Source organism: Aquarana catesbeiana, linkage group LG03 (assembly GCF_042186555.1).
Source record: "Aquarana catesbeiana isolate 2022-GZ linkage group LG03, ASM4218655v1, whole genome shotgun sequence".
NCBI lineage: Eukaryota > Metazoa > Chordata > Amphibia > Anura > Ranidae > Aquarana > Aquarana catesbeiana.
The window spans coordinates 496,746,516-496,774,138 of record NC_133326.1 but is presented as its reverse complement, the minus strand read 5'-3'; the positions used below and the strand labels follow the sequence as shown (position 1 = coordinate 496,774,138).

Sequence of the window (27,623 nt, the reverse complement as noted above, 5' to 3'; positions counted from 1 at the left end):
CTGTAAATATACTCCTATAGCATGTACCACCATCCAGACAGTGGCGAGAAATCTCCTAGGAATGTTTTGGAGACAAAGGATAAAAGAAAGGAAGCATGACGTCCTAGTTAAGGTGGGAGGAAGGAACCACACAAAGAAGAAAGAAGGCCTTAGGCCACAAGACAATTTTATGACTGTGTGACACTAGGAGGGTTTCTCTATGGGATAAAACTGCTAACTTTGAGACACGTTTCCCAGAGGTGACAACCACAAGAAAGGCAACTTTGTGAGTGAGGGAAGACAGTGGGATATTCCTTTGAATGACAGCCTCCACAAAGGTCTTCACCAATGAATAAGAGGAAAATTGTGTCTGTGTGATGGTAGACTTTAGTCAATCAACTAGCTTTTATGAGAGTATGGATGACAGCTAGCCATTAAACCCAGCTACCAAAACCAGGATGATGGACTACCCCCTGTGACAGAAGAGCTGGGAGGGCCAAAAGACAGTCTGCCAAGAACATGAGGGGGTCCAAATACCACCTGCTCTTGGGCCAGTTCGGTGCAATGAGGATCACTAGAATAAAGGGCTTCCTTGATTCCAGCGCCAGACTGGAAATCTGCCATGCTAGAGCAAGCCTGGATTTACTGACCAGGCGAATGAGATGATCCTAAGATGGAATATGCATGTCCCACGCAACCGGAATGTTTCAATGGTCTTGAGTGAAATTGGGCGAACATTGCTGACTTAAAAGAGACTACCATCAGCCCAAAGACCACTATACAAAAGCAAATGTTGGGGCATCTCCTGGACCATAGGGTCTGAATGTGGCAGTGAAAGGCCAGTAGCTTGTCTGGAGGGAGAAAAACCCTGGGCACAGCTGTGTCCAGAACCGGGCCCAAATACTCTAATAGGTGAGTTGGTTCCAGTGCTGACTTCTGGAGATTTAGGACTCATCTGAACCTCTGCAGGGCCTGCACCATCCAACAGATGTTGGCAGACAAAGTATGTACTGATTTTTCCTTCAGGAGGAGGTCATCCATGTATCCCACAATTGGGATATTGTTAGAATACAGCAGAGCTAGGACGAGCTAACACCTTGGTGAAGGTCCCCCAGCTGCTGGGTAGTTATGGCTGCAGGGTAGAAACATAAGGAGACATCCCCAGCACTCAGCTGCAAACTTATACACTCATTAGTGCAATGTCACATCAGTCAAAAAGGCTAACATTTCAGGGCCATGCAGGGTCGCTTCCTCAAGGCAACATAGTGACAAAAGCGGCCCTGCCCGAAAAAAATTGGCTTATTTGACTGATGTGACATTGCACTAATAAATGCGTATACATGTTGGTAGTGGCGTACTGGTGAAATCTTATTGTTTTACTGTGATTTATACAGCACCATCCACTACAGTCACTATGAGCACACATCTATTACCAAGGTTGAAGACTGAATGGAGTGCGGTCCTCATCCTTTGATAAGTGCAGAGCACAAATGACTGGCAATCGAGGAAAGGGGAAATGCTGTAGCTTTGGCGACAATGAACAGGTTGGTGCAGAAACCTTTCCTTTATTGGAACCGGAGCAATGCCCCCCCCCCCACTTATGACAAGTGGGGATGCTCCTCATTGAGAGGAGGACAGGTTCCCAGACTTGACTGGCTTGGAAGTCCAAGTCTTACATTTTATGTTTGTGCCAGGCTAAGACTTGTACTCAAAAGCCTCAGAGAAACAAAAGGAACCCTTCTTCATCTCAAGAGCCAAAGCATTTCCTGTAGGGCCTTTTGCCTTTTTCTTGGGTAAGAGGGTACACTTTCCTTCTGTGACTTCCTTGATGTTAAAATCCAGAAAGTCACTAAATAGACATTGTCCTTTAAAAGACAACTGCACAAGGTACTTCTTGCAGGGAAGCTCCGCAGGCCAATACTTGGGCCAAGGGATGCATTGCATATGTACAAAATAGAGGCTCATGCTGGATATTTGGCTGAAAGTATCTACTAACCCACCAACACAGTAGCATAAGGTTATGGGCAAGAGCTCTAGATTCTGTGTTTTTTTCCACAAAGTTCTTGAAAACAGGGACATTTACAGGGACCATTAAGATTGTGAAAAACGTTTACAAGTATGCGTAGTATGCTCGGTGGGAACGAGGTGAGCAATGGCAGTTCTGGCCCATGGCTAAAATGTAAACACACAAAAAGTCACCACAGGCTGCTCCCATTCTTTTGGCCACGATTGATAATTAAAAAAAGTGTCACAGCCTGCGCCCCTCTGTTAACTCCACAGGGACCGGAGCAACAACACCCTGGGCTCCCAATACAAAACAGAGTCCAGAATTAGTGCAGCCTATGGAGCCTAGTATTGAAGGGTGGATGTTAGGGACACCCCTGTCCAGATCTTATCCCTCCCATTGGGCATACCCCATAAGGGGGTCCCCTCAGAGATAGGGTCAAACCACAGGGTAATGCCACATTCCCTGTCCTGTACAGCACCCTGTTGCTAATTCACTGCATTGCACTACGTGCCTAGGTGACCACCAATGCAGGATCCAGTGCCAGAAGCAACAATACAGAAGAGCCATGCATTTTCTTCGTTGCAGGGTCTGAGTATGGTACCGAGAGGCACAGCCAAGGAATCAACTGATCGGGAAACTGCAAAATGGAAACCACAGTGTCTATGAGCAGCTAGTAACTTGCTACAAGAGCTTCATGGAAAAAGAAAAAGAAGCACAAGCATAAAAAAAGAGGCTTGCCAGGAGAAGAAGGGGTTAGGCCAGGTCTGTCCTTATAGCTATGTCCTGTAATGTAAAATTAGGAATATATGACTTACCCAAAGTATGGAGTTTTTTTGCCCTGGACTGAGTTTATGTTGATCGTTTATTTGTAAATAATCCTTGGTAGACTTTTTAAAATTTAAAAATTGGTAATCAGCTTCGTAAGGGCATAACATGTGGCACAATTTTCAAGTGTATTACAAAAAAATACTAATCACAAGTATAACAATAATAAGAAATTGAAGAAAAGTTATACAGTACCTCTGTAAAAGTGGTATGATTATTATATCCAGTTGTCACATGACAGCAGAGGAAATCTAATAATGACCCATGTTTCTGCTTCTTGAAGTACTCATCAATTAAGTCTTTCCGGCCTAAACGGATAACAGAATCAGGTGTGGCACAGTTTAGCAAGACTTGTTCTGCTTGGTTCCTCACATCTGTTTTATTTTCAGTATCAGTATGAGATTGTTTCATGTTCTCTGTCACTTGAAGGACAACTGAGGCACAAGTGTCTGAATGATAACCAATAAAAACATCTGAAGGCCTGTATGTTTGGGCTTTACCAATGTTGTGGTTTTGGTTGCCTTTAGTGAAATCTTCTACCCAACCTTCTAACTCTTGAACAATAACCTTGTGTTCTTTTTTTAGGAATGTGTTTATATCCAAGTAATGTTTCTCAAGACGGTTGATCAGTGGAATTGGAAAATCCTTGTACACAATTTCTTTTTCTTCAATGACAATCAATCTGAATTTTGGATGGACCCTGCACTTGACACGATGTGTGCCTAAGCCCAGGTCAACATATTTTTGACCAGCTAGATAAACATAGTATTGGTTTAAAGCATCATAGAGGCTTTCATACAGGTTCTGGAGATTAAGCAGTATAACCATCTTTCCAGTTTCCATGCAAATCTTAACACGGTTGATATTTCGGCAAATCTGAGTATATTCCTGGTCCTTTGGAAAACTGGAGCCGAAGATGATTTCTGGTTGTTGATTTTCTTTAAGGAAAGCTTGCTGGAGGATCTGTAATGCAGCATAGTTTTTGGTTAATATTAACAAGTAACGACAATCATCACTGTCACTCCTGATGTTTTCCATGATCAAATCTATTGTATTAATATCTGCTAAATTTTTCCTTTGATCTCTTAGGAAAATGTCCAAGGCATTCACCTCATCTTTCCCGCTGAAATTCCTCAGGACAGCCCTAGCAATTTCATCCAGGGTAAGGATATCTTGGGACTGTTTGGTAAACGCAAACACCATTTTTATTAGACTGTAGAAATCTCTTAGACCAAAGAATTCTTTTTCCTGTTCTTTCAATGTTTTGCAAACTTCAAGATAAGCCTCTGAGAAGCTAAGAAAGTGCTGTACAACTTTACGGAGAATTAAGTTATTAGAAGAACAAATTCCCTTTGCACTTTCAATTAGTTCTTTTCTGTTTGGGTCACCACGGGATACAAATATCCCTCGGTTCATTTTTGCTGGATCTAAAGCCCAATTAGAGATGCCAATAAATCCAACTTTTTTGTGTGGTGAGGTGTCATCATCTATGCATCCATCTTCCAGCAAAGGATGAAGTGTTTTTAAAGGCATTTTAGGGGAGTCTTCTGCAAGCCCTATTTCATCGAGTACAACTACAGACACATATTCATTTAAATTCTTCCCTTCCTGGAATCGTGCACAGTGCTTAAATGTACCAATGATCCCTTCTGGTGTTGAATGAGGACTACACTGAAAAGACACCAGGTGGATCTGCTTAAGGTCCTTGTACAGGTCTGTATGAGCTGCTTGGCCTTGCATAGCATCCGCAACAATAGTCTTTGCAAGAGACTTTGAACTTCCAGGTTTTCCGACCAGAAACAACGGAATCTTAAGCTCAATGCAGATGACCATCATAAAGAGGTTTTCCTTCAATGCAAGATTTCTTGCGATGGTGTCCCTTAACTGTACACCTTCCAAGAATAGATCCTGAATGGAAGTTATTTCCTTAAAAATATTTGTGGGGTCTCTATAAGGCAGAGGAAAGAATTTGCATATAGCCCTCCTGTAAGAATCTTTGGTTTCCAAAGATGCTTGATAGCACACGCCAACAGCATGAACTAGAGACCAAGCAGATTTATCTACCACACTGTAAGTACTCTTTCTTCTCTGTGCAAGGGATAGACAATGTTTCAACAGCTTCTCATGACGGTTAAAAAACCACTTGAAGACCTCTATGCAACGTTCCACATCTCTAAGGCTTACAAAGCTGCACTCATCATTTTTATTTCTCATGTAGGACTGAGAGGCTGAAAGGACGTCTGTCAATAATTGGATGTCAGTAGTAGAAAGCTGAATCTCTTTGGCTAAGCGCAACACAATCTGTTGAATGTATTTTTTCTCAGTCTCATTGTTCAGCTGCCCAAAATCCCATACAAGTGGCATCATGCTAGGTGGCAAAGCATGCACCCTATAAACAAGCTGTCTTAGTGGAATGGAGCCAAGTCTTTCTTTGGTCTCATCTGCTCTCACTTTATAACCTAGACCGGCAGATTCCAAACGTTTGATCATGTCATCAGTGTGCTTTCTGTAAGGGTTGCAAGCAGCAATAATATGCAGTCCAGAGTCTTCTTGCAAAGGCACTCCTTCTACTGTGTGATCACACAGGGCTTCTTTGATGCTGCTAATGGCCTCCGTGGTGTTTGCTTCATCAAAAAACAACACAGTTTCACATCCTTCTGCCTTGTTAATCTGTGCAGTTTCTTGGGCCTCCAAAATTTTCTGGTAGATTGTCTCAGCAGTAGTACCACCATGAACCTTAACAAGTTTTACGTTTTCTGTTTCAACAAATCCCTTACACAAATGACACAAAAACTTAATCAGCCTGGTTTTTCCACAACCAGTTTCTCCCATAACAACCACAGGTATTCCACATCGGAATCTCATCTTGATTGCCAAAATCTTTAGCATGTTATCCATGGTGAGTTCATATGTTTCATCAGGGTCCATCGGCCACTGAATTCCTAGCACCATACATAATCTGCTTAGTTTCTCATGCCTGGGCAACTGGTCAAAGTCAGTGTTGAAGGGCACTCTTTGAAGCCTCAAACCTTCATAAAGTTGCAAGGACATAACATTTTCTCTGATAATGGACTTATTTTTAGGATTGATGGCATCCACCCCACCAGCATTATTGGGCTGCAGGTGGAATCCTATAAATGTCATGGATGCGTGGTCTTCATTAAAGAAGATATAGGGATGTGGCTCAGACTCCCATCGCTTGCGCAATAAAAAAGGTACCAAGTCTTGTTCCTTAACTCCATCAAGATTTATCCCATATCTTCCTGGGCTTTGATCTGCAATATGCAAGGAAGGAGTAGCAAAGTCTTTTGCCATTAGTATCATGAAATTTACCACAAAGTTTTTGAATCCTTGCAGTGTATCGCCAACTAATTCATGGTTACAGAACACTGAAGCTTCACAGTCTCTTAGTTGAAGATTTAGAAACCATGCAAAGTTCCGAAGTTCAGACCAAGAAGGATCAACTATGCCACAGTAAAGAAGGAACATCTGCAGACATTTTGCTGGGTCACCTTCAGTGTGACCTTCTATGTACACAAAGGTATCTAGATTTTGTCCCATGTCAAAGAGAGTCAGGTATTGGTATGGTCTCTGGAAACATTCACTACGAAATTCCTCAATATCCATTCCTGGAACTTCATATACTGTCTCATCAATTTGTGTAGTTTTTGTGAGAACCTCTTTTGGTGAGCAGCAGGAAATCTTGGGGAAGAAGTCTATAAAACCATTTTGCACTATTCTGGGAACCTGCAAGTAAAAAGAAATAATATTGCTCAGTTAAACATCTTATTACAGTACCTCTGACATTTACTAAAAACAAGTTAACATAAACCCCCTTATCTAAAAGCAACTAGTATAGTCTTACACCTCTTTTTTTGAGTATACAAACGTAATTATTGTTGAGGATATTGTTGCATACAGTGGGGAAACTAATTATTTGATCCCTGCAGATTTTGTATGTTTGCCAACTTACAAAGAAATTAAAGGTCTATCATTTTTATCATAGGTGTATTTTAAATGATAGAGACAGAATACCTACCAAAAATCCAGAAAAAATACATAAAACAAATGCTATAAATTAAGATGAAGTTCAGTGAAAAAAATAAGTATTTGATCCCCAAGCAAAACATGACTTAGTACTTGGTGGAGAAACCCTTGTTGGCAAGAAGATGTTTCTTGTGGTTGGTGACCAGGTTTGCACAAATCTCAGCAGGGATTTTGGTCCACTCTTCTTTACAAATCTTCTCTAAATCCCTTAATCTTTCCGCCCACCCCTCCAAAAATTAAAAGCCAGCAGCTACACATACTGTAGCTTCTGACTTTAAATATTAGGACACTTACCTGTCCTAGAGTCAAGCCATGTTGGCACCCCAGCTGATGTTTCCGCTATTGCCAGTAAAAAAACCTGGCAGTGGCTTCATGGCCGCGTCCCTACTGCACATGCGTGAAGCTCGCTGTGTTCTCTTACTGGCCCAGCAGCGGGGGGAAGGAGGAGGGGGAGCTGGACTTCTGATGTACCTCGCCGCAGTGAGCTCCGGTTGAAGTGGGGACGGTACCTGTCAAAAACAGGTACCCGCTCCCCCGAAAGGTGTCAAATGGTGCCAAAGGAGGGGAGGAGACAGATGGGTGGAACTCCACTTTAAGGATTCTTGGCTGTCTTTTGGCAAATCGAAGTTTCAGCTCCTGCCATAAATTTTCTATAGGATTAAGGTCTGAAAACTGGCTAGGCCACTCCATGAGCTTAAATGTGCTTCTTCTTGAACCACTCCTTTGTTGCCTTGGCGATATGCTTTGGGTCATTGTCATAGTCAGGATTTTTCTTCCTCCACACACGGCGAGTTGAGTTAATGCCGGAGCTCAATTTTGGTCTCATCTCACCACAGCACTTTCTCCTAATCCTTCTCTGAATCATTTAGATATTCATTGGCATGACTGTATATGTGCCTTCTTGAGAAGGGGGACTCTTCATGTTTGGAGGAAGAAAAATGCTGACTATGGCCCTAAGAACACCATCCTTACAGTCAAGCACAGAGGTGGAAACATGATGCTTTGGGGCTGTTTCTCTGCTAAATGTACAGGCTGATTTTGCCGCACTGAGGAGCCAATCGATGGGGCCATGTATTGTAAAATCTTGGATGAGAACTTTCTTCCCTTTAGCCAGAACACTGAAGATGGGTCATGGATGGGTCTTTCAACATGACAATGACCCAAAAACATACTGCCAAGGCAACAAAGGAGTGGCTCAAGAAGAAGCATATTAAGGTCACAGACTGGCCTAGTCAGTCTTCAGACATTAATCCTATCGAAAATGTATGGAGGGAGCTAAAAACTTTGAGTTGCCAAGTGAAAGCCAAGAAACCTTATGGATTTAGGATCTGTAAAACAAAGTGGACCAAAATCCCCTCTGAGATGTGTGCAAACCTGGTCACTAACTACAAGAACCGTCTTACCTCTGTGCTTGCCAACAAAGGTTTCTGCACCAAGTACAAAGCCATGTTTTGCTTGGGGATCAAATATTTATTTTACTCTCTGAACTACAACTCAATTTATAACATTTGGATTAGGCATTTTTTCAGGATTTTTGCTTAATATTCTGTCTCTATCATTTAAAATACACCTACGATAAAAATTATAGACCCTTCATTTCTCTATAAGTGGGCAAACTTACAAAATCTGCAGGGGATCAAATAATTATTTTCCCCACTGTAGCTCTCCCTAAGATGTGCAAACAGAGAGCTGGGGTTTATGAATACAGAGTATCTCCTTTGCAATCCTTTGTGTGACGTGCTTCTATCTAATTGCAGTTTCTTCTGCAGCTTCCCCTTTCTCAGTAATTGTGTCACCTTGCTGCAATCCCAGTAATTAAAGTAGAATTTAATGCACAACTAAATTCTTCATAGGACACTGTGTGTAAAAGAGGATAGCTTTTTTTTGTTTGCACACAGTTTTCTCCTAACATTGTATGTGTATTCTCTCTGTCCACTGTGTATATCTTGTGGGCTCTTTGTATGAACTTCCTTTGGACATGTATGATCTCTAGCTGCAGCTGAACTCTTCTGAACACTGATATCCATTCCTTTTAGCCTGCATGAACCCCAACCTGTTTACAATATTGCCCTCCCTGTAACCTCATTACCTCAATAACACCCTTTCTTTCTTGGGCACGTTAACCCTCCCTCACCCATCACCCCCAACTCACACCATCCCTGACAACTCTCACCCTTGCCATTCTGGAAAAGGCACATTTTTGCCAGCTGTATTTAAAATACATTTAATTGTGTTTTAAAGAATACATGCCTGCCTGGCAATCAGATTTAAAGTACATATAGTTTGTTGTTTTGACTGTTACTCCGTTTCAAAACACCATGCGCACTTGACACATATATGATGGAAGTACCACATTCCTCTACACATTTTAAACCCATTATTCTTTCAATCAACTACACTCTCTGACACGTCTCTCCTAATAACGTCTTTTAGCCCCCTCGTTTTGAGATAGGCCACCCCTCCCGCTACTGCATAATCAGCAGCTCTTCTGAAACATACTTTCCATATATTGCATGCCAACATAGCGCATGCATGGTGAGGCTCCCATCATATATGTTCAGTGGACCATGACTTTAGCATTCAAATGATGCTTTGTACTGACTACTAATGTTGCAATGCGGGTTAACATATATCTAGTGGCTGATGGATGAGCACTTTCTTCAGGAAGGTGGTCTTAGTTTATTACTACTCAGGGGGTTCTAAATTTACAATTCCTCCCTTTCCATACCCCACCAGATAACATAGTTAATGGTCATTTGACCTGCACTTATACATTACTATACAAACTTTATATCACTCTGTGAATGTGCCTTTTCGGAGTCAGTTTGTTTACTCTGGCATCTACCTCTCCCCACCTCCTACCCTACACTAAATCAGGGAAATCATGGGCACGCTGTTTCCCAATATATAGGCCCTTCTAGAGCCTATTTGAGCTCAGTTTATTTATTCTTTCCTTAGTCTGCTACTCTACTCTTCTATATGTAATGATCCTCACTCCTGCTGCACTCTCCAACATGCTGCAACCCTGCTTTAAGATTCCCCAAACTACACTCACGACCTCATATATAACCCTTTGCCTTACTTCCTACTTCAGCTCCGCTACAACCCATTAGCAGGACATCATTTAGTTGAACTGTTCTTTACTCGACCCTCACCTCCTGAACTTCTTCCTATTGCCTTTTGTTTTCTTCTTCCTCTTTTATCTTCTTTTGCCCTTACCTTTCTCCCCCTCTCACCCTTTAAATCTTTAATTTAAATTTTTAATTTAAAATTAAATTAATTTAATCTTTAATTCCTCCTCCACACCCTTTTTCCTACCCTCCAGCCTCTCCCTGCCTTGCCCCTTTGACATAAGTGACATCCCGGCTGTGAACTTCCAGATCCTAGCTTTTGTCACGTTCCTAAGGGGATTTCTCCCTGCACTATGGTAAATTTTTCAGTGAAAATGAAAATGTAATATCTTTTTCTGCCTCAAAAGGACTTGTATCACCTACACAAAGCCACTATTGAGCCCTTGTTTCTATCAGACTACCACCTGATTCTGATCATGCTGACATTCCGAGAACAGTTACACCAAATGAAATCAGTGATTCCCTGATGAAGTCACGCACGTGACCTTGATGTAACGCGTAGGGCGTGAGTGGAGGCATACCAGAAGTGATGCCATTGTGGAACAAGCTCGGAGCTCGTGGATATACGCCGTTACTCTTTTTTAATGTGAGTGCACTGTATGATATTATGATTTTAATAAATTCATTCTAAGTTACTACACTACGAGAGCGCTCTTCTTCCTTTATATATACCCCTTTGAGAGGACATTAGAGAGAACCCCCTGGGAGAAAACAGAGACAACATATGTGAGAGCAGATCATCGGAAACAACTATAGAGGACCCCAAGAGGTGACAACACGCCAGTACACCATCCAAGGAACCATAGGCTATGCTGATTTAATACTTACCTGAGGTGAGAGGCTAGAGAGCACGGAGGTGATGTGGGAGCAAGATTGTCACCTATATTATGAATAATCACCACTAAGGGTGTAGGGATATTGTGCACTACCTCTTTGGACTTTTTATATAAGGACTTGTATCGATGGACATGCACAATTATATTGTTGTTTAGATTTGTGTGTTAGGTGTCCAGCCTTGAGACACAAGCTATCATTTATGCACTAGGATCACTTTTATTACATGTTTTGGAATATTATTTATATTGCATGTTTATACACCTATCTTCTAGTGCTGCTGATTTAACACAGTGTGAAGAGTGTAGCGATCGCTGGATGACTAGGGGCATCACAGAGTGGTTGCTTTTAGCCTTGAGGTTACACCCAGTAACGTTCAAATGGTTTATGCACTGAAGTCACTTTATATTTATTTTGATAGTTATCTATTAGGAATGATTAACTAGGTTTACCTACCACGAGAGTTCACGTCACATATTGGTTAGATTGAGTTAACTGTCAGTGCCCCACTACTCTCTAACAGCTTCTCTTCTTCTTTCTCCCTCTGGTTGCACTGCAGGTGGATTGGTGCTAGTGCATGTGCCTCTTCCATCTGCTTTCCAAGCCCCCCGTTTGCCCCTTTCCCCCGCAACACTTCCAGCTTCCCTCCTCTCCTCTCCTGCCGGAAGCTACTGCGGGCACAAAGGAAGATGTTTCAGGATAGAGAGTGGGGGAAGGGTCTGGTAAATAAGTAATTTACTGGCCACTTCCTTTCCTGAATGAACACAGTGAGTGATCAGAATCAATCACTCCTATGTCCATTTATCACTGAAGCATATGTTTACTATGCTTCAGTTTGTGAATAAGCAGGAAGCCTCAGAGCGTATTCTATTCATGAATCTGTACTGCTGAGGCTGCAAAGAAAGGGACTGATAAATCTATCTCCTTGGTCACTTTCAGCTGGGAAGAGGGGCCCTGTCATGTAAGGTATATGGGGCCCTGTGATTTAGTGCGTTTTTCTTATTTTTGCAACATGAGATGTGTTTGTAATACATTTGACACTTTGTATTATACAGGTTTCTTTTAGTTAATTATTCTGAGTGTTGTGCTTATGTTAGGTGGTTTTCCACCAAGCATAATTAATAACACATTGTTTGGGGGAGGTTCTTTTATAGCACAGCAGCTTGGGATTAAATATTAACTTTGATTTGTTTTATTTTAGTGCAGCGAGGGTTTGAATAGAAGCCCAAAGCATAGCCCATAGTCTTGTATTGAAAGTGAAGATGCAGAGGGACAGGCTACTGTTCTATTTTAAACTGGTTGGGGAGCCAAGGGTCAGGTAAGTAAAACTGCTTTTTGCACACCCCTAGATCTAAAAGAGCATGTAACTTTCACAGTGTGGTAGCAGCCCTAATGCAAATGAGCATATATAGTTTTCTCAGAGATGGGCTTCAGGCATTCAAAATGAGCAACTATAAACATAAAAATGGTTGATAAAAGTACTTCAAAGGTTCAGAGAAGCTGGCATTGATATACACATTAAATACAAATATAATCAAATCTTACATATTTGAACTGTTTAAAATTGTCTGAAGATTCCAAAATTTCAATGATGTATAAGTGACTGGGCAGGCGCTTCCATATTCTTCCCTGAGAATCCATCAGATATTGCAGAATCAGGAGTTTAAACAGGAACTCTGAAATGCCACTGTTCACCTGTATTACACAAACAGAAATATATCAAACAATGAAATACTGCAGATCCAACAGGGATTGTTATTTGTTCTGAACAAACATTTCCTATGCTAAATGAATTGTACATACTGGTCTTTGCCCTGTGTAAGCCTAGGTTCACACCATAGGGGGTCCTGCATGCTGCGTTTGCATGGACACAGCAGCCCATTCATTTGCATTAGCAGCTGTACCTGCAGGAAATTCAGGTAAAAAGTCCCTGACCCTTTTTTAAAAATGCAGCCGCATGGTACTGCATGGTGCTATGGGAGTATTTGGCTCCAACTACACGCAATTTCAGATGCGTAGGTGCGCCACTGAAATTTAATGGCACCTCTGCACAACTGAAAAGGAGCAGCTTGTGCTTTTTCCTTGTCAAAAGAAGTTTATTGAGTATACAATGTTATAAAGATACATAAAGTAAGTTTACAAGGATCTATAAAGTAAGCTCATTGTTTTACAGTAGGGTTTATAAAGGTAAATATCATGAAATTTCAAATATTAAACATTGGGTTCACGTAAACCTAAATTAAAGATATATATCATTTCCTTAGTTACTTTTGTAGGTATTTAAATGATTTATACCTACTATACATATTGTTTACAAGTAGAGTGTATATAGGTCAAATAAATTCTGATAATGAGCTTTAATCGTAAGGTGGAGAAAAGGAAAGAGAAAGAAGAAAAAGGGTTGAAAGGTAGAGGTATGGTCCACAAGGTTGTCCCACTCGTCAGTTTATTATTCTTTTTAGTTCTCTTTGAAGCCTTAGAATGGGTGTCTCTGTAAGTCATTTAATCTGTTACCATGGCAACAGGACAGAGTCATTGAAGTTTGACAGGAACTGTTGTTTTATCCAAGGATGCCAAAGTTTTTCAAATTTTGGAATTTGATTTTGATCGATGGCTACCATCTTAGCATGGGACATTGTATTATTCATTCTGTGAATTGTTTCTGCTAGTACCAATGTAGGAGATTTCCATGCCTTGGCCACTGTTTGTTTTGCAGCCGTTATTAGTTGGATCATAAGTTTGAATTGAGAGAGTGTTAACCATTCCGGTTTTAGATTAAGTAAAGTTAAATATGGATCTGGTTGTATTATTTTTTTAAATATTTTAGATGCAATCACGAAGACTTCCTTCCAGAAGGTTTGGATTACTGGGCACGTCCACCATATGTGTAAATATGTGCCTATTTCTGGGCATCCTCGAAAACAAAGAGCTGAGGTATTAGGTGAATATTTTGCCACTCTAGCGGGTACAAGGTACCAGCGAGTTAGGACTTTATAATTTGTCTCCAGTGCTAAGATGTTGGGTGAAGATGACTTAGATGTGAGCCATATGTTAGACCAGTCCGTGTCTTCTAAAGTTCGTCCCAGGTCCTCCTCCCACCTCTGAACGTAAGAGGGTCTATTAAGATTTGCTACTCCATATAATTGATTATAAAGTGATGAAATTGTACCTTTAGCAAATGGATCTTTTGTACAGATTGATTCAAAAATGGATAATTGGGATAATGGTGTATCCCCCTTTAGGAATGGTGTATAGAAATTTTTGATTTGGAGATATCTAAATATCTCAGAGTTTGGTAGATCATGTTTTTCTCTAAGCGATGGGAATGAAAGGAATGATTTAGATGCTATGAAGTCATTTAGTGTCTGAATGCCTGATGTTGTCCAAGCTTTAAAAGAATTTGGGTAGATCCATGCCGGATAAAAGGCCGGATTTCTGATAAAAGAAAGGAGAGGATTGTGTGGAGATTGTAACTGATATTTGGTTTTTAGTTTATCCCAGAGAGATAAGAAGTGTTTAGTTATGGGATTATGAATTTTAAAGCGGTCTTTAGGATCAAGCCATAATAAATTTGATATTAATAGAGGGTCATTTTCTGAAGCCTCTATAAATACCCATAATGGGATTTCCTGTTTTGCATGGTATTTGGACAGACTGGCCAAATGTGCTGCTCTGTAGTAGTTAGTAAAATTAGGGTATCCCAGGCCTCCTTTATTTTTGGGAAGATGTAGTGTGTGTATAGGTATACGTGGTTTAGAAGAGCCCCATATAAACGAAGTTGCTCTTTTTTGTACTATTCTCAAAAAATAGGAAGGAATTGGAATAGGGAGGACTCTGAATAGATAAAGCAATTTGGGTAGAATAGTCATTTTGATTGCATTAATCTTCCCTATCCAGGATAAAGGAAGTTGCGACCATTGTTTTATTAGATTTGTGATCTGTCTTAATACAGGAGGATAATTGGTTGAGAATAAGTCAGAATGAGATGCTGTTAAATGAATTCCAAGATATGGGATTGATTTTTCTGCCCATGTGAATGGGAGTGCAGCCCTAGCCGGGATCAATTCCATGTTTGTGAGTGAAATATTAAGCACTAGGCATTTCTTAGGATTAATCATAAGGCCGGATAGGGCTGCAAACCCATCAAGAGCTGGTTTTAAGTTAGGACCAGAGACCTGTGGTGATGATAGAAAAAGTAATATATCGTCTGCAAATATACATAATTTGTGTGTAATACCTCCTACTTCAATGCCAGTTATAGTCTGGTTTGTTCTGATGTATTGGGCCATGGGTTCGAGTATAAGGGCAAATAATAAGGGAGATAATGGGCAACCCTGTCGGGTACCTCTTTCGATATTAAAGGCTTCAGATTTGTATCCAGCATATTTTATATAGGCTTTGGGTTTATTATATAATGCTTTGATCCATGTTAAAAAGTGGGGTCCAAAACCCCATTTTTGTAATGAATATTGCATATATTGCCAGGATACTGTGTCAAATGCCCTCTTAATATCGAGAGATAGAAAACATAAAGGGATTTTCCGTTTTTTAGCAATATGTGCCAATAACACTGCCCTGCGTATATTATCGCCTGCCTGTCTATTTGGCATGAAGCCTACTTGATCTCTATGTATTAATTTTCCTATAATGCTATTGAGGCGTTTTGCTATTATTTTTGCTAATAATTTAATATCGAGGTTTAACAGAGAGATAGGCCGATAATTCACACAGGAAGTATCATCAGAAAGGGGTTTTGGGATCATACAAACAATTGCCATTAGTGTTTCTTGCCGAAAAGAATGTCCATCTAGAAGTTTGTTAAAAGTTTCAGTGAGAATGGGAGAGAGTATTTCTGAGAATGTTTTATAGTATAAAGCCGAGTAGCCGTCTGGGCCTGGTCTTTTATTAAGTTTTAGGTCTTTTATGGCGTTAGCAACTTCATCTATAGTTATAGGCTCATCCAAACTGCTTTTTTGATTTTGAGATAACTCAGGTAAGGTTATTTTTGAGAAGAAGGATTCAGCCTCTGTAGGATTAAATTCATTGTTTGTCTTGTATAAAGTTGCGAGATGTGAGTGAAATTTATGGACTATTTTAACTGGATTACAAGTGTAAACATTTTTTGATAATTTCAAACGTATTGGTTTGAAAGATTTGTTAGTTGAATTTAATGCCCGAGCCAAATATGTACCTGGTTTGTTTGTATTCATGTAGAAATTGTGTTTGGAGCGTTTGAGGGATTTATCAACTGACTCCGTGAGAAATAGATCGTATTCCAATCTAGATTTTTCCAGATGAGATTTTGTACTCTGAGATGGATTATCTTGGAATGATATGTAGGCTGCATTAAAATTGAGTTCTAGTTTTTTTGCTAGATTTTTGCGTTCCCGTTTAAATAGTGCCATTTGTCTTTGTATTGTACCACGCAAGACAGGCTTATGAGCTTCCCACAGTGTTATTGGGGAGATGTCTGTTGTATTATTAATTGATATGTATTCCTTAAAAGCTTGTTCAATGGCCATCTGATGTAGTGGGTGTTTGAGCATTATGTCCGGTAAGTACCACGTTGGGTCATGCGCTTTTGGTATGGCTGAGGCTATAGTAGTGTATATTGCATTATGGTCAGACCACGGAATCGGAATTATATCTGATGCAATAATTTCTGGTATCATTCCTATTGTTAGAAAAATATGATCTATTCTGGTGAAGGTTTGATGAGGGTGCGAGAAATAAGTGAATTTCTTTTTCATTGGGTTACTTTCTCTCCATGAATCTACCAGATTGTATTTGGAAAGAAGTTGAGAAAAAGGTAATCTAGAGGTTATTTTGGATGGTGTAAAAGGTGATTTATCTAGAAATGGGAGGAGGACCTGGTTCGAATCCCCACACATTATCACTGTTCCTATTTTGTGTGTATTAATCACTTGTAATATATGTGAGAGGAATGGTGTAGGTTGTTTGTTAGGAGCGTAGTAGGAAATCACCGTGATTGCTGTATCTATTATATAACCCATGAGTATCAGGTATCTACCTTCTGGGTCTTTAATTTCTGATGATAAGGTGAATGGTGTGGATCGGTGAAATGCAATTAGAGTTCCCCTTTGCTTGGTACAGGCAGAAGCCGTGTAAATTTGTTGATAAAAAGGAGAAATATATTTTGGAGTAGAATCTTTGGTGAAGTGTGTTTCTTGGAGGCATACTATGTGAGCCTTCTTGTTATGGAAAGTACGGAAGGCTTTGGTCCTTTTTTGAGGGACATTTATTCCCTGAACATTCAGGGAAAGTATATTCAATGGTGCCATGGCAATAGATCAAATAGTTTTGACTTACTTTTTGTTATGCAGAGCTGACTGCGCAGATCAACCTGTGTGGACTGAAGAGATGAATAGATAGAAAAGAAACCAGTGAATTCTGGAGTAAAGAGTAAACAAAAAACATACGAGATTAGATGATACATGTATAAATTATTTTTTGCAAGTAATCACAATTTACCCGTGAAAGAGAATAAATATCTCTCTCAGGGGAATAAGTGCCTTCGTCACACTCCCACATAATATGGTTGGGAGAATGAGGAGGGCTAATGGGGGTACACGGATCTTCCGCTTACAGGAGAGAAGTGCTATGTCAAAAGACATCAAAATGATGTTTCATTAATTGGAGTGCAGAATATAGTTTTTGTTGAAATTATTTATTCCAGGGTGGTTGTATATGGTTAGTCTTGCCCTAGGCTAAATAATTCAGTTAGAAAGGTACTGTTAATAACTTTGGTATTGATGAAGATAGTTTGAATTATTTTGGGATTTTAACCCTTTTAGAGTAAACAATTACATATTTTATTCATACGTAACTGTTTAGATATGTTAACTCATAAAATTGAGGTTGTATTGCTTCAGATTAGAATAAACAAAAACATAATTCTAGGAACTAGTTAGGTAATAATATATTTGTTTTAAGAAAAGAAAGAAAAAGCTTCCATTACTTCTGGATTATTGAACATATTTGTCCTAAAAAGTAATAAATCTATTGTTATTACCTGATAATATATAACTGAACAAGAATTTCCTTATTTCACTTATATATTCTAAGGCTATATGAATCAGAAGTAATAAGAAATATAACTGGAATGTAACATGATCCCACACAGTGTGTGACTATCAGAATGCAGTTACATTCAGTTATAAATATAGGTTTTTTATAGAGAACCATCTCTTAGTATAATAAATGAAGAGATATCAGGAATTAGGATGTCAGTCCATTGAATCTTCTTGGTGTGATGTGGCATAACGGCCTCTTTTGTGAGAATGGTGATTCCCATTTTGTTCTGAAATTGTTCTGAAATTTTCTGGGTGCTGCCTGAAGGTGAAGATGATGCCATTCTTCTGCGTGTGGGAGTGTTGCTGCTTGTGGGTTCTGTCAGATTTAATTTTAAAAGGGTTTGTTGTAGTTCATCTGCTGATCTGCTTCTGTAAATTGTACCTTGGTAGTTAAATCTGACTGAAAAGGGGAAGCCCCATTGATACATAATGTTGTGGCGTTGCAGTTCCATTAGTTGGGGTTTCATGGATCGTCTTTTAGTAATAGTAAGTTGGGATAGGTCAGCAAAAATTTGATAATTGTGTCCTTGAAAATTAAGTTCCTTTTTTTCTCTTGCAGCAATTAGTATTTGTTCTTTCGTTCTGTAATAATGAAATTTTGTGATTATATCACGTGGGGGTCCATCTTTCTTTTTGGCTGTGAGGGCTCTGTGTACTCTGTCCAGTTCTAAACGTTCAATAGGGATATCTGGCTTTAGTTCTTGTAATAGAGCAGTAATAGTAGATTGCAGGTCTGTCACAGTTTCAGGTATTCCCCTTATGCGTAAGTTTGAACGTCTGGCTCTATTTTCGTAATCTTCGAGCTTAGTTTGAAGTATTAAATTCTCTTTTTTTAATTGTTCCAATTCTGTTATATTTTCTCGGGTTGTAATTTCAATTTCATCCATTTTTATTTCTAAGGCTGCAGTGCGGTTTCCCAGCTCTCTTATTTCTTTGGTTAGGCTTTTTGTTATTTGGTCTGAGGTTTGTTTTAAAGCCTTATGAAGCATCTTTTCAAATTGTAATAATATTACTGGGGATACTGAGGAGGCTTGTGGAGAAGTTTGTGAGAGGATTTGTTCTGTATCTGACTCAAATGGAGAGTCTTGCTGTGACATTTTCTGTCTGTGAGAGCGCCCTGATGCTGTATCTTGTGAGGTGACTGGAGCTGCTTCAGCTGCAGTGAGTGCCTGTGAGCTCTTTGTGAGGTGATTTTTATTTCTGCCACGGTTTCCTCCCAGTACCATATTTCCTGCCCAAACTTTCACAGTTTGTTCCCTGGGGCAAAAAGGTTCAAATGGATACCTTTTGAGCCTGCAGGCTCCGCTTTGTCCTTCTCTTCTCTCCTCAGCGGTGTGGAGCTCTAACAATGCATGTCTGCTCTGCTAGGCTCCGCCTCCTGCCCTCGCAGCTTGTGCTTTTTAACCATATTAACCACTTGCCGACATGCTCACAGTAAATGTACTGTGAGCAGATGGCACAGGCAAGCATGGTAATGTACTGGTACGTTGCTCATACACACTAGCACGCACAATCCCATGACCGCTTTGTCCATCGGACACAAAGAATCACAATGCTTGGTATGCAGCAGCTCACAATCATAGCGATCACATGATAGTATGTAAGCAATCGGTCATGAATGGCTTTTATTCATGAACAGCTTGCTTAATGTTGTGATGCTATGATTGACCCACAACTATCACATGGTACCTGGTACCCTGTGCCACATGATTAGCTATAGCCAATGACAGCATGTCAACAGTAAGTGATTATCACTGTTGTAAGCAAAAACACGGTAAAAAAAAAAAAAAATTCTGATCACCCGCCCAGAGTAGTACAGTGTCACTATGGTGACACTGTACTACTCTAATGAAAGTATGTAAAAAACAGTAAAATAAAAAAATTGAGTATCGCTTTTTTTTTTTTTTTTTTTTTAACATACCCATCACCAGTCAGTATCCCTGATCACCACCACACCAATTGTAAGATTACACTGTATTGCACTAGTGACAGTATTTAAAAAAAAAAAAAAAAAAAAAAAAAAAACACATTTTATTTCATTTCTTTATTTTTCAAAAAAATTACAAAAAATTACAACTTCAAAAAACTCTCCTTGCCTCTTACTAAATACTTTCCAAAAAGGGGTCATTTGAGGGGTATTTATACTGTCCTGACATTTTAGGGTCTCAAGAAATGAGACAGGTCGTTAGTACATCAGGATTGATCAATTTTTAAACATATATACCATAGTTTGTAGACGCTATAAATTTCACACAGACTAAGTAATATACGCAGATTTGAGTTATGTTTACCAAAGAAATGTAGCAGTATACATTTTGGCCTAAATGTATGAAGAAAGATTATTTGTTGGCAACATTTTATAACAGAAACTAAGAAAAACAGGTTTCATTTACTGAAATGCAAAAAATGCTCTGGTCATGAAGGGGGTAAAACTTTCCAGAGATCAAGTGATTAAAGTGTAACTACACCCTAACAATACGGGTCAATTTGCTCAGTTTTGGTCCATTAAATGTACAACTGAATGTGTTTTGTTTGATCAGTATAAAGAAAAAAAAACAAAAAACAAGGTGATCCTGCCAAAGAATGGAGCTGATAACTTCCTGTAGACTCTGCCTGTGCTTGCTATTGCCAGTCAGCACTGTTTAGATTGGTGAGAGGTTAGAGCCCTTGTCAGGTTTTTGCTGATGTCTGTGTCCCTGTTAGGGAGAATCCCTTTTCAGGTTTAATGTTATTACTGAGGATGAAAGTGAAAGAAAATCCCAAATGATCCTGGCGACAACCAGGGATTCCCTCACTTTGGAGGAATTTTCTCTCACTTCCTGTTTTGGCTATGAGACAGGAAGTGAACGGACATCTCCCCAATGGGACACAGGTAGCAAAAATTAACTGACAGTCTATCACCTTCTCTAACTCTATCCAAAATAAAAACAAAATCATTTGTCTTTAGTTCTACTTTATAAAAGGGATGAAGCAAAACACCTCATCCCTATGTTAAAGTTCACCTTTTTAAACAGAATTTCACTTTTCATAATAAATAGAAGCCTTTTCCAATGTGCTTTCTGCCATAGCCATCCTAATGTGCTGATCTCTCACTTACCTTGTCCATGGAAGCTTTGAAATTTCACGTTTAAGTTTTTCAAAAATACTTTTAGCTTGCATCACTTCCTGTTGATAATCTCTCATCATGCGCTGACTTGCTGCATCCCTGATAGGGAGTGTATTATGAGTCTGGACCACACCTCCCTCATTACTATACCACCTTTTATTTTTTTTCCCACACACTTTGCGTACAATCTCCTTTAGATCTACTATCGGCTATGTAGTGCAAGGGCCTTGTCTGATTTGACGCAAATTGAAAAGATTGTTCAGGTGGGTCCTCCCATTCCATAGTTTTGGTAAACCTAAAGGTTATTGTACAGAGATTGAACAATCAGAGAGCATAGTGTATAGCCATCTTTACACAAGTACATTGGAAGGCGTGGATGGAGACACTCAGCTGTCAGGCCCCGTTCACATTTTCACATAGTGGGAACTCACGTTTTCACATGCATTTTTTGGGAGGCCTTTTGGAACATTTTCACTTGAATGGGCTGCCCTGTGTGTGGTAAATGCCCAAGCTCCAGAACTTTTTTTTTTTTTTTGAGCGGAGCATGGCACAGATATTAAGGAAGCTTAATTGTTCTTGTGTAAACACACAAATTTCACTTTTAGGCCCCCTTCACACCTAGTGTAGTGGGAAAGCACATTCAAACGAAATCCAGAATTCGCTGCAACACTTCACCTTTATTGATTTTTCATGCAAAAGACATCACAGACAGTGTGGGGTACAGTAAAAGTACCCCTTACTGTCTGTGCTGTCTTTTGCATGAAGGATCAATAAAGGTGCAGTGTTGCAGTAAATTCCGGATTTCTTTTGATTGTGTATCTGCAGACGAGCTGTGCAAGCACCTTTACTTAAACCCTGGTAATGCTGTGGATGGATGGCTAATGTGCTCACCTGGAGCAGCTTTTTCTTTAGTAGTGGAAGTGCACATTTTTTGGCTCTTTTTCCTGTGACACGCATAGAGCAGCCCACTGATTTCACATTCCATTTACACACGGCAAAGTAGCTCATGGGACATTTTGGTATTTTGCTGTGTTTGTTGCCAATTTTTATATGTAGAAAAATGTGTTAACTTCTGAGTTTGGGGTGCTGTTACAAATAACAGCACTGAAAGCACAACTAGTTCATTTAAGGTGTATAAAAGGTGGACACACCGATCTATCGAATCAGGCAGGCCCTTGCACTACATAATTGATGGCAGATCTAAAGGCGATTGCACAATCAGATGGTATGTGTGGTGATGGCGAACCTTGGCACCCCAGATGTTTTGAAACTACATTTCTCATGATGCTCAACTATACTGCAGAGTGCGTGAGCATCATGGGAAATGTAGTTCCAAATCATCTGGAGTGCTAAGGGTTGCCATCACTGGTATAGTGTATGGTGAGATTTACAGACTTCCAGGGACACACTTCTCCTGTTTTCAATACTACAGCTCTGCTCCACAAAGGCTGTGATCGCTCAGCTCCTGCACAGTCTGCCAAATGAGTGATCGATGCAAGAAGACAGTAAGGTCTAAAACGAGGAAGACCCTGTCTGTGTATTCAGTGAAAATGTTGTTCATTGACATTGTATAGAGGCTGGTGGGAGCAACCTCCTAGAGGGAGAGAGCAGGTGCAGGGTATGTGCTAATGAGGTCAGCTGATGTATTCCTTCCTCTGTCTTAATGGTTTTCCCAACCTAAGGTCTGTCCAGAAAGTAGTTTTCCATACAACACACTGGTGGTAAGGGCAGGACTAGGACATATAGAAAGAGGTTTTTTTGCAACAGAGGTTCATTATTTTAGTAAATAGGGAAGCTGGAATTTAGTTAGCCTTTAAAGAGATTGGGGGGGGGGGGGTGAGTCTGTAGTCCTAACACTGCCCCTCCATAGATGCAGTTTGATGAGTGATATCACTCTAGGACAGGCAGTGGGGAAGCGTGTCTGATTTCCAGTATGTGAAGAGCCTTATCTCAGATTTCCGTACCACACTGAGATCCTTCAATTATCCTACTAAGCCCCAGGCTTGAAAATTTGCTGCCCATCTACCAGACCCGACTTAGGAACACGTCAGGCGCCTGAAAATGGTAAAATACAGCCAGAGTCTGGATCCAACGCCAGTGGAGAGACTCGCTTGGTTCGCCCATGAGGCGAGCCAAGATGGCGACCAATCGGCGGAAGCACAACACAGCTCTCCAGCCCTGATGGCCGCCTGTGGACCGAGGGGGACATGGACTGGTTGGACCCATCTGATCCATTGACGAATCCCCTGCCCTCTTCCTCGCCTGAACCGGGGGACAGTGGCTCTGATGCACAGGTAAAAGAGCCAACACTAACGGAGATAATGGACACCTTTAAGAGTTGCCACGTTTCGCTATCCACACAGATTGAAACCATAAGGGTGGACTTTGCTCTACTAAAGGATGATGTGCACAAAATTAGACACAGGGTCACCAATGCTGAACAGCGCATTAGTGCAGTGGAGGATGACCTCAACCCACTGATGGTGCAGGTGAGGGACATGGTGGCGGACTATAAGTCCCAGGAGGCTAAACTGGGTGATATTAAGGATCAGCTCCTCCGGAATAACCTCTGATACATGGGATTCCTGGAAGCATCAGAGGGCAAATGTCCTGAGGAGTTCCTGCTATCCTGGCTCAAGCAAACCTTTGGAGATGATAGCTTCTCCCACCTTCTCCCACCTGTTTGCCATAGAACAGGCTCCTAGAGTCCCCTTGAGGGCCCCTCTACTGGGCAGATACCCTAGACCCATGCTGGCTGGATTCTTGTATTTCAGGGATAAGGAAATTGTACTGTAAAAGTAGAAAAAAAGAATACAGCGCTGTGTGGAATAAAGCTAAAAACATCAGCCAACACAGCTATAGACCGAAAGCAATATGTGTGAGTGTAAAAAGTGTAGCGTTATTAAACCATATAAATCATTTTCTTAGAATGTAACCATTGAAGGTAATATTATATTTGTAGAGTAGAACTCTGCAATACAAGTGCTGAAAAATGTGCAAAAATGCATATACAGTACATAAAGGTCAATATAAAAGTGACACGTGTTATATATACAGCACAATATATAGATTCCCAAAAAATCTTACTAAAAATGTAAAAATAAACCAAATAAAAAAGTGACTAAATAAGTGAATAAAGTGATAATACCACAATGAAAATAATAATGTGATTAAAGTGCCAATGGTGACAAATCTATTCAGACACAAAATATCTTTGTGAAAGGCAAAGTCCAGAGTATAGCTGACGAGTATGTTTGTAATGATGGAAGAAGGACCCAAAACACACTTGAGCAGATATTCAGACATCAACACTCCAAAGGGACTGATATAGTGAATGAGCCACCACCGGTGAACAAAGGGAGGCTTACCAGATGTCGATGACTTGGAAAGGCTTATACCACCCAAGTTATAAAAGCTTTAAGATCAGCTGGCTTGAAGGATACACCTGACTAGGCAGGCACAACGGATCCTGAATCGAATTTACAGCTTGGCACAAACGTTCTCGGACATCAACATGAGGGTAGTATTGCAATAGGAGCCAGAGGCTCGGTGTTCACAAACCATGCGGGAATAAAATGAAAAAACTTGCATAGCGTGATAACGTTTAGCAAAGGGTTTATTAAAATAAGAGTGTAAACTCACATGTTAAAAGATCATCACAGGCTTCGTATAGGTACAAGAACAAGAGCAATATATGAAAGTGGGTGGCACAGATCTGGTCAAGGTCACAAAAACATTTCTGCTGCACTTAAGGTTCCTAAGAGCACAGTGGCCTCCATAATCCTTAAATTGAAGACGTTTGGGATGACCAGAACACTTCCCGGAGCTGGCCGTCTGGCCAAACCGAGCTATCGAGGGAGAAGAGCCTTGGTGAGAGAGGTAAAGAAGAACCCAAAGATCATTGTGGCTGAGCTCCAGAGATGCAGTCGGGAGATGGGAGAAAGTTGTAGAAAGTCAACCATCACTGCAGCCCTCCACCAGTCGGGGCTCTATGGCAGAGTGGCTCAACGGAAGCCTATGCTTAGTGCAAGACACATGAAAGCCACATGGAGTTTGCTAAAAAAACACCTGAAGGACTCCAAGTTGGTGAGAAATAAGATTCTCTGGTCTGATGAGACCAAGATAGAACTAAGCGGTATGTGTGATGAAAACCAGGCACTGCTCATCACCTGTCCAATACAGTCCCAACAGTGAAGCATGGTGGTGGCAGCTGCAGGGACAGGACGACTGGTTGCAATCGAGGGAAAAATGAATGCGGCCAAGTACAGGGATATGCTGGATGAAAACCTTCTCCAGAGTGCTCAGGACCACAGACTGGGCCGAAGGTTTACCTTCCAAGACAATGACCCTAAGCACACAGCTAAAATAACGAAGGAGTGATTTCACAACAACTCTGTGACTGTTCTTGAATGGCCCAGCCAGAGGCCTGACTTAAACCCAATTGAGCATCTCTAGAGAGACCTAAAAATGGCTGTCCACCAACGTTTACCATCCAACCTGACAGAACTGGAGAGGATCTGCAAGGAAGAACGGCAGAGGATCCCCAAATCCAGGTGTGAAAAACTTTGATCAAAAGGGTGCTTCTACTAAATATTGAGCAAATGGTCTGAATACTTTGGACCATGTGATATTTCAGTTTTTCTTTTTTAATAAATCTGCAAAAATGTCAACAATTATGTGTTTTTCTGTCAATATGGGGTGCTGTGTGTACATTAATGAGGAAAAAAATGAACTTAAATGATTTTAGCAAATGGCTGCAATATAACAAAGAGTGAAAAATGTAAGGGGGTCTGAATACTTTCCGTCCCCACTGTATATCTCTAATTAATATTGATGCAAAATTATTAGCTAAACTTCTTGCCAAACGACTGAACAAGTGATTGCCTTTGTTATTGATCCTGATCAGACAGGTTTTATACCTACGAGGTTGACGGCCATAAACCTGCATCGCCTGTTTACTATCATTCAATCGGTAGGTCCCAATCCTAAAACTAGGGTAGTGGTATCATTGGACACTCAAAGCGTTCGATTCTATTGAATGGCCATATTTAATAGTAGTCCTAGGGCGGCTTGGATTCAGTCCCAAATTTATAGCCTGGGTGCAAATATTGTATGCTAAACCACTGGCTCGAATGAGAGTTAATAATATTATTACAGATAAATTTGAAATGGCTAGGGGTACTCGACAGGGGTGTCCACTATCGCCCCTGTTATTTGCCCTCACTATAGAACCATTGGCGGCCCTCTTGAGAGCAGATGGGGACGTCAAGGGTTGCAGGATCAATGCACTGGAGGAAAAAACATCCCTCTATGCTGATGACATGCTTCTATATCTGGCAGATTCAGAGGGGTCCCTAATCCACGCCCTAGATAGGATTTCCAGGTTTGGGAAATATTCGGGATTCAAAGTGAATTCGAATAAGTCCATAGTTTTCCCCCTCAGCTCTGAGTACACTCCTAGGCTGCCTCCAGATGTCCCACCACAAGTGGTTTCTCGCTTTCGGTACTTGGGGGTTGAGATTCAGCTACCACTAAGCACATACATACCTAATAATCTTTCTCCCTTGCTGGTGCATCTGAGGGAGAGCTTACAGACATGGACTAAGTTGCTTCTCCACCTCCAGGAACGAATTAACATATTTAAAATGATTTATCTCCCCAGATTTTTCTATTTGTTTTGGCAGTGTAGTGGCATCCAAACTGCTGTCATCATGCTTGCACTTACTTCCATCACACCTGCCCGTTGGTAGGGTAAGTCGATGGTGCGGATGTCGTTTCACCGCTGGGCTTACCCTTGGGTCGAAAGCTGTCCATGCTTTGAAACGTTGCCAAGCACTCCTTTGGGTCTTGGGTACCTGCAGGGGGTCAGGGGTTAATTCATTTAGGTCATGTCCTGTTACATGGAGACCCTGGTTACAGCCCAGGGATCTATAGTCTCTCTCAGGGTGGATGCTGGGCCAATGTCCACTTGATGGCCCACAAAGTGGTAGGTTTGGGCCACACGTCATCTCATTCTGGGTTCCATTCTCAGCGCAATCTCTTGGTTACGATGTTGCCTGGAGAACTGCTAAGGTACATAAAGACCAGTCATCTGTTGGTTGACCCCTAGCCTGTATCGAAAAGGGGGGGCTCACAGTCACTTTGGGTATGCTGAATCATGCTATAAGACTTATTCTCCAGAATGGAGTCCGGCCCTCCTTCCTTTTTCAGGACTCAATTTGGTGGTCAGGTCACAAGCAGAAGCTCGACCCGGGTTATATAGGGTGGGACCAGGTTCTGGGTGTCTGTTAGGGTTCTCCATGTTTAAACCGTGCTTATTGCCACAGCATATTGGCCCTATCCGCCAACACTATCAAACACATCCATCAGGTATCCAGCACTTCAGACCCCTGCTTACTCCTGTCAGGTCGTCCTTTTTTGCGGCTTATCCTCCCTAACTTCCCCATACCAAGCATAGACAGGCCAGGGGTTCGTGGAAATTTCACGGAGTTACATAACTGGTGTCCATTCGAAGCGTTCGATCTTCTCTGCCATTAGTTTGCAAGGGATCCTCGGGTCAGCCCTTGCTCCTTTCCCCTCACGTGTCATCACGCCACAAG

General features: G+C 40.8%; 1 protein-coding gene across 5 annotated transcripts in view; it reads right to left on the bottom strand.

Annotated features, from left to right (window-relative positions):
• Positions 1 to 27,623, bottom strand: part of RNF213 (ring finger protein 213) — a 631,031-nt gene that overhangs the window by 252,608 nt on the left and 350,800 nt on the right. For all 5 annotated transcript variants that reach the window (XM_073621071.1, XM_073621073.1, XM_073621072.1 and 2 more), the window contains 2 exons: positions 12,370 to 12,519; positions 3,008 to 6,559 (listed from right to left, as the gene is read on the bottom strand). In XM_073621071.1, the coding sequence (XP_073477172.1) occupies positions 3,008 to 6,559; positions 12,370 to 12,519 (3,702 nt within the window). The remainder of the gene's footprint in view (positions 1 to 3,007; positions 6,560 to 12,369; positions 12,520 to 27,623) is intronic.